Raw genomic sequence first — 8,006 nt, 5'->3', positions numbered from 1 at the left:
CTGAGTCAAAGGGAATTAGGCTTTTGATAGACACTCCCAAATTTCCCTCTGTAGAAAGTACTCTCCCATCAGCTGCGCGCGGTGGCTCACGTCTGTAATCCCAGCACTTTGGGAGGCCAAGGTGGGTGGATCACAAGGTCAGGAGTTTGAGAGCAGCCTGACCAACATGGTGAAACCCTGTCTCTACTAAAAATACAAAAATTAGCCAGGTGTGGTGGCGCATGCCTGTAATCCCAGATACTCAGGAGGCCAAGGCAGGAGAATCGCTTGAACCTGGGAGGTGGAGGTTGCAGTGAGTCGAGATTGTGCCACTGCACTCCAGCCTGGGCAACAGAGCGAGTCTTCGTTTCAAAAAAAAGAAAAGAAAGTATTCTCCCGGCCGGGCGCGGTGGCTCAAGCCTGTAATCCCAGCACTTTGGGAGGCCGAGACGGGCGGATCACGAGGTCAGGAGATCGAGACCATCCTGGCTAACATGGCGAAACCCCGTCTCTACTAAAAATACAAAAAAAAAAAAACTAGCCGGGCGACATGGCGGGCGCCTGTAGTCCCAGCTACTCCGGAGGCTGAGGCAGGAGAATGGCATAAACCCGGGAGGCGGAGCTTGCAGTGAGCTGAGATCCGGCCACTGGCTCCAGCCTGGGTGGCAGAGCGAGACTCCGTCTCAAAAAAAAAAAAAAAAAAGAAAGTATTCTCCCAACCAGCTCAAGTGAGAGTGACACAACTTTTTTATCTTTTTCTTTCTTTTTTTTTTTTTTTTTTTTAACCTCTGAAAATACACAACTTTTGATAAATTACTGACTGGAGCTGAAAAGACCACGGTGCTGCTGACGATAGGCTGAATTGTCCTTAAAAAACAAAACGCTGCCAAATGTGTCCACCAGATGGCACTCTTTGCTAAGATTATAGACTCGTAACGTTCAGGTGAAGGCGTTTCAGGACTTCAGATTCCATCAGAAGTCTGAGATGAGTAGATTTGCTGCATAAATCTAGGACGTTGTCATATGAAAACCAAGTAAAAACCGACAGAGGTGGCGTAATAGCTGTGTGACTTGAAAACGCTCATGGCTGTTGTCACCCTTCCTGCTTAAGAGCTCCAGCACTTGCCAGGAGCCTGGCTCTGGGGGCACCAACCATGACTTGCACCAACTGCACAGGGCCCCTCTGTGCCTGTGGGGCCCCCTGCGCCTCCCTTATTAATTCTCACTCACCCTGGGCTCTCAGCTCCAGACACCACCTCAGAAAAGTCTACCTGGACCTGCTTGGTCCCTGTCGCTGGCTCACTTGGCCCCCTGTCCTGTCCTTGGCTGATCATGGTTGTAATTCTATGCTTTGGGGTACAACTGTTGGTTGTCCTTCTTGTTGCTCAGAGAAGAATGGCAGAATGATTAAAAGTACCATATAAGTTCAGAGTCAAAAGGACAGCTCCCAGGCCACTTGCTGACCAGACAAGAGAGGTAACCCTACTTACTAAGCCTCAGCTTCCTTATCTGCAAAATAGTTCTAATTGGCACCTACCCTATTGCATAAGATGCTGCCTAGGGGAGGACTTACTGAGTGCTCAGTGAGTTTGCCCAGCCATGGTGGTACTGTCTCCTTCCCTCTGCAGGCACAGCGGCAAGAACAAGGCGGATGGAGGGCTCTCTGCACCTTCCCCAGCCAGCAATGTGGACGGCAGATTAGAAGTTAGCGTCTGTGTGACCTCTGCGCTCCCTGACTGTGGCTGCCTGGACTGCTGAGCTTTCGCTTGGTTTTATCACTGCAGAGGAATGCCCACCATACTGGGGGGCAAGCAAGGTCCAGAATGACAAGCCCTGGCATTCCTCAGCCGCCCCCTCCCCGGGGTGGGGCCTGGACATTCCTGGCTGCAGTTAGACGTCCCAGCATGAGGGGGACTCTGACCCCCCTCCACCATGGCTATTGTTCGGAATTCTGTGGATTCCAGAGGCATCTGCCCAGCAGACTGTCTTGCTGTGAACAACCAGCTCTGCAACCGGAGTTTGCATGTTTGCCCTGGGAGGCTGAACGTTCACCCAGAACAAGGCCTCCCCACATGCCTGTAGGCTGCTGCCGCTGTGACCTTCCAAGGAGCCGTTAGGACACATGCCAAGGAACCCCGGCTCGGGGGGGATCCTGAGAAGCTTCCTCCCTGACCCACACCCTCTGAACAGGTCTTTGGCTGCTCACCAGTCTGGTCAATCTCGGGGCAGTATTTATATTCCCTCCATTTCCAGCCTAGAGCCTTGGCATCCTGCTCTCGCTCCTCTAACTTAAATTACCTCTCAACCCTTTTTACCCAAGATGCCGCTCACATTCCCCAGGAATAACAAGTTTTAAAGCCCCTTCACACTGAAGTCTGCCTTTGAATTCCTCAGCTAGATTTGGGGGTGGGGTCTTATGGCTCCCAGGGAACCCCCCCCATTCTGTTGATTAAATTGAGCTCAGGTAGACTGCTGGCTTCCCAAAGCCTGTGTTATTACTGCTTCTCAAAGCTGCGGGCACCGGATCGCCTTCTTTAGCAAGACTCCTTTGTAATACAATGGGAATCACTGGGTTGCCTCGGTTCGGTTCTTCCCTCCTCTCAGTTCGCGGCTCACCAGCCCCCTGGATGCAGCCCCCAGGCTGGAAGGAGGCTGCAGGAGCTTCCCCGCGGGTCATCCTCTCATGCCTCCCCCGTGCCCCAGGAGCTGGTTGTGGGGGCTGCTCTATCCCCTTGGCCCATCCGGGACAGGAGCCTAGGTTCGCTTTGGGGGGTACCCCAAACCCCATCCTTGGCTTCAGGCCAGCCCTGGTGCACCGCCCCCTCCCAAACTAGACGCGAGGCTGCGGGCGAATAGGTGAAGGGGCGCGCCGTGACCTCCAGGCCCCGCCCAGGCGCACCCGGCAGGACGGGCTGGAGTGACGCGGGCGTCGGCGGGGAGGTCGCGAGGCCGGGGTCTCCATGGCGCAGGAGGGCTGGGGCCTCCGGGGATGACGCGGGCCTGGGACTAGCCCGCCAGGCTGGGCCGGACGACGCACGTGCTCCCAGCAGGGCCGAGGGGGCGGGGCTGAGGGCCGGGGCCGGGGCGGGGCCTGGCGGCGGGTTACGGGGCGGGGCGGGGCCGCGGGCGGTGGGCGGGGCCGGCGGGCCCGGGCCTAAAAGGCGGCGCGGGCGGGGCTCCTGACGCAGCGGCGGGCGGCGCGCACACTCCCGCCTGGCTTGCGGCTCCCGGGTCTCCCAAGCCCGGCCGGCGCGGAGAGCATGGCGGCCACGGGCCCGAAGCGGCGCGCGCTAGCGGCCCCGGCGGCCGAGGAGAAGGAAGAGGCGCGGGAGAAGATGCTGGGCGCCAAGCGCGCGGACGGCGCGGCCCCGGCGGGCGAGGGCGAGGGCGTGACCCTGCAGCGGAACATCACGCTGCTCAACGGCGTGGCCATCATCGTGGGCACCATCATCGGCTCGGGCATCTTCGTGACGCCCACGGGCGTGCTCAAGGAAGCGGGCTCGCCGGGGCTGGCGCTGGTGGTGTGGGCCGCGTGCGGCGTCTTCTCCATCGTGGGCGCGCTCTGCTACGCCGAGCTGGGTACCACCATCTCCAAGTCGGGCGGCGACTACGCCTACATGCTGGAGGTCTACGGCTCGCTGCCCGCCTTCCTCAAGCTCTGGATCGAGCTGCTCATCATCCGGCCCTCCTCGCAGTACATCGTGGCCCTGGTCTTCGCCACCTACCTGCTCAAGCCGCTGTTCCCCACCTGCCCGGTGCCCGAGGAGGCAGCCAAGCTCGTGGCCTGCCTCTGCGTGCGTGAGTACGGGGCACGGGCCGGGGGTTGGGAGGTCGGTCGTAGTCCCTGGGTCCTTGGGTCCCTGCATCCTTGCGTCACTTCTCCCCTGGCTCCCACATCTCTACATTTTTGCATCCCTGGACCATCCCGGCAGTTCTAGGCTAAGGTCATTGGTCCCAGAAACCACGTGCGTTTCTTTCATTCATTCTTTTACACTTCTCCCCACAGGCTAGGAATATTTTCAGTGAGGGGACAGCAGAGTCCCTGCCCTGCCCTTCTGCGGGCATTCCATTCCCCCACTTAAGCGGTTCAGGCAAGTGCCAGCCTCCCGTTGGCCCCGCTGAGCAATACTCCCAGCCTCTTGCGTGGCACCCACGTGGAGTAACTGAGCAACCGATTTACTGGTAGAGCTCCGATTGCTGACTGGTTGGTGAGAAGGAAATTGCAGTTAAAAAAAAAACCCATTCATTTCTGCTCTCCAAACCAGCTTGTCAGGAGTCAGTGACACGGGATGACTCATAAGAAAACAGTAGTAATAAAATCGTATACGGGCAGTGACTGGTGCTGGTTTAGGCTAAGGGATCCCCCCGAGGGTTGAGAGGGGAGCTTGGCTGCAGATTCAGTCTTGGGAGTGGGTGGACGTGCGAGTCCCAGGTTATGCTGGGAAACAGCCATGGGGCACCTGTTTTGGTGGGCTGGGTGCTGGTGTGTTCTTCACCAGGCCAGAGAGAACTGCTTTTCAAAACAGTTTTCTTGTGGGACTTCAGGGGGAAAATCACTTGTACCAGATGTCACATGATTTGCCTGGGTGAAGTGGGAAGGCAGGTCTTGGCAATCCTCAGGTTCATCCCAGGGCCTTGGAAGGGTCCTGCTTTTGAAGTTTATGTTGGAACCCTGGCCATCCCAACTTAGATTTATTTGCGTTAAGAGCTGCCAGCTAATTTGAGGATGGGCCTGGATCTCAATAGTGTGCGTGCACATACAAGGTGGGAAGGACTAAATTTATAGTTTGGAGCCAAAATCAGGGGACTGTGTAATTACTTGGAGTGACTTCTGACTGGCAGGACCTGTTGGCGCTGTTTTCTGCCACACTGTCCTTTGGGGGGAAGGGAGGGGGGAGGCGTTTATTCATAAATGTGAGAATGCCCCAAGGACCAGACTCAGCAGGGCTCTGTGTGGTTTCCCTGAGTCTCAAAAGCTTCCCTGAGGCTCTGAGCGGAGCAAAAATCATAGCAGGACTGGAGTGGGTAGAGCCTGTGGCTTCCAGCTGGGCATTGGAGATGTGGATGTAGAGGATGACTCTGGTTTCTCTTTTTGTCATTAGGAGAATTTCACGAGTTCAGTCTCCCTCCCACCTAGGTACATGTCAGCCCAGAATGTAACAACATGGATAATAGCTTACACAGCCTGCACTTTTTTTTTTTTTTTTTGCGACGGAGTCTTGCTTTGTCGCCCGGGCTGGAGTGCAGTGGCCGGATCTCAGCTCACTGCAAGTTCCGCCTCCCGGGTTCACGCCATTCTCCTGTCTCAGCCTCCGGAGTAGCTGGGACTACAGGCACCCGCCTCGTCGCCCGGCTAGTTTTTTGTATTTTCTATTAGAGTGGTGTTTCACCGTATTAGCCAGGATGGTCTCGATCTCCTGACCTCGTGATCCGCCCGTCTCGGCCTCCCAAAGTGCTGGGATTACAGGCTTGAGCCACGGCACCCGGCCCACAGCCTGCACTCTTATCTTTAAAAATGAATCCCTGGTTGGCTGGGTGTGGAGGCCCACACCTGTAATCCCAGCACTTTGGGAGGCCGAGGCAGGCGGATCCACCGAGGTCAGGAGACCAGTCGAGATCCGGCCACTGCACTCTGGCCTGGGTGACAGAGCAAGCCTGTCTCAAAAAATGAGTCTCTGAGTGCTGAGTCTCTGACTTCCTACGGGTGCCAGGAGTGAGTCATGGGAAATGCTGCATTGGCCACCAGGGAGGAGACATAGGATGGGGTGCTGCCTAGTTTTCTCTTTCTAATGAAAAACACATCAGTCATACATGAATTCCTCATCGTTTAAAAATTCAAACCAGCCAGACACAGTGGCTCACACCTGTAATCCCAGCACTTTGGAAGGCTGAGGCGGGCAGATCACCTGAGGTCAGGAGTTCGAGACCACCCTGTCCAACATGGTGAAACCCCGTCTCTACTAAAAATGCAAAAAATTAGCTGGGCGTTGTGGCAGATGCCTGTAATCCCAGCTACTCGGTAGGCTGAGGCAGGAGAATCACTTGAAGCCAGAAGGTGGAGATTCAGTAAGCTGAGATCGTGCCACTGCGCTCCAGCCTGGGCAACAAGGTGAGACTCCATCTCAAAAAAAAAAAAAAGCAGCTGGGCGTGGTGGCTCAAGCCTGTAATCCCAGCACTTTGGGAGGCCGAGACAGGCAGATGACGAGTTCAGGACATCGAGACCATCCTTGCTAACACGGTGAAACCCCGTCTCTACTAAAAAATACAAAAAACTAGCCAGGTGTGGTGACCTGCGCCTGTAGTCCCAGCTACTCAGGAGGCTGAGGCAGGAGAATGGCGTGAACCCGGGAGGTGGAGCTTGCAGTGAGCTGAGATCCGGCCACTGCACACCAGCCTGTGCAACAGAGCGAGACTCTGGCTCAAAAAAAAAAAGCAAAAATTAGCTGGGCGTGATGACGCACACCTGTAGTCCCGGCTACTTGGGAGGCTGAGGCAGGAGAATTGCTTGATCGTGCCAAGATCAACGAGCTAAGGTAGTGCCACTGAGCTCCGCCCTGGGTGACATATTTCTCCTCCTTTACCACCCCCCAGTCCTGGAGCTTCTGTGACTGCCAGTATACACTTCCAGAGCCCAGCTTCGTGCAAATGGTAAAAGGGTATGTTGTCTTTGGTTTTTTGTTTTTGTTTTTGTTTTGAGACATAGTCTCTCTGTCACCCAGGCTGGAGTGCAATGGCACCATCTCACTGCAACCTCTGCTTCCTGGGTTCAAGCGATTCTCCTGCCTCAACCTCCCAATCTTAGATTACAGGCATGTGCCTCAGCCTCGAAATTTGCTAGGATTACAGGCGTGAGCCCTCGCACCCGCCTGGGTGTGGATTCTAATGTAACAGCTAATGTGCCTTCCAAAGAGGCTGTACCGAGTCACATGTTCCTGGATTTAATTTGTGGTAATAGGGCTTTAAAAAGTATTTTTATTTATTTTTATTTTATTTTTTGTTGGAAATGGAGTTTTGCTCTTGTTACCAAGGCTGGAGTACAATGGCGCGATCTCGACTCACTACAACCTCCGCCTCCTGGGTTCAAGCGACTCTCCTGTCTCAGCCTCCCAAGTAGCTGGGATTATAGGAGCCCACCATGCCCAGCTAATTATTTGTATTTTTAGTAGAGATGGCGCTTCACCATGTTGGCCAGGCTTGTCTTGAACTCCTGACCTCAGGTGATCCACCCACCTCTGCCTCCCAAAGTGCTGGGATTCCAGGCAGGAGCCGCCACGCTTGGCCTAAAAGTATTTTAAATAGCTTTGCAGCAGTCCTTTTGGTCCCAGGAGATAAAACCTGGAGGTAGGCTCTAGAGTGCCAACCCTCTCTGACCCAGAGGTGAGGGTTATTGTTAGTAGGAACCCTTTCAGGAAAGGTGAGGGCCCCACTGCTCATGTCCCTAAGCCATTTGTACTTGCTTTTCTCTGACCCACCTGTGTGTGTGGTGAGTGTGTGTGTGTGTATGTGTTGCTTTTTTTTTTGGAGAGTGATTTTCAGTAACAGAAAAGGATGTACTCTCTGCAAAAGTGAATCTATTCTTGCCCCTGTGTGTAAGGCAAGAAGGAGAAGCTGTGTTCTCTGAACAGGAAGACCCTGCTGAGAGAAGGAGGTGTGTTGGGGTTCAATCATTCTGGTGGGAAAAATATTAGAGATAGTTATAGAAATAGTCACAAATTGGCCAGGCACGGTGGCTCATGCCTGTAATCCCAGCACTTTGGGAGGCCGAGGCAGGTGGATCACGAGGTCAAGAGTTCAAGACCAGCCTGGCCAAGATGGTGAAACTCCGTCTCTACTGTATTGTAAAAATACAAAAAAATTAGCTGGGCGTGGTGGCACGCGCCTGTAATCCCAGCTACTCCGGAGGCTGAAGCAGAGAATTGTTTAAACCTGGAGGGGCGGAGGTTGCAGTGAGCCAAGATCGCACCACTGTACTCCAGCCTGGGCAACAGAGCGAGGCTCCATCTCAAAAAAAAAAAAAAAAAAAGGA

General features: G+C 54.7%; 1 protein-coding gene across 1 annotated transcript in view; it reads left to right on the top strand.

Moving 5' to 3' along the window:
* The first annotated feature begins 3,116 nt into the window (after nt 1–3,116).
* SLC7A5 (solute carrier family 7 member 5) overlaps nt 3,117–8,006 on the top strand; it is a 42,262-nt gene continuing 37,372 nt past the window's right edge. The window contains exon 1 of the mRNA XM_023228853.2: nt 3,117–3,777. Coding sequence (XP_023084621.1) covers nt 3,240–3,777 — 538 coding nt within the window. The 5' untranslated portion in view covers nt 3,117–3,239. The remainder of the gene's footprint in view (nt 3,778–8,006) is intronic.

This window comes from Piliocolobus tephrosceles, chromosome 17 (assembly GCF_002776525.5).
Source record: "Piliocolobus tephrosceles isolate RC106 chromosome 17, ASM277652v3, whole genome shotgun sequence".
In the NCBI taxonomy this organism is placed as follows: domain Eukaryota; kingdom Metazoa; phylum Chordata; class Mammalia; order Primates; family Cercopithecidae; genus Piliocolobus; species Piliocolobus tephrosceles.
Note: the sequence above shows the minus strand (reverse complement) of the source record. Positions and strands in the feature narration are given on the sequence as shown.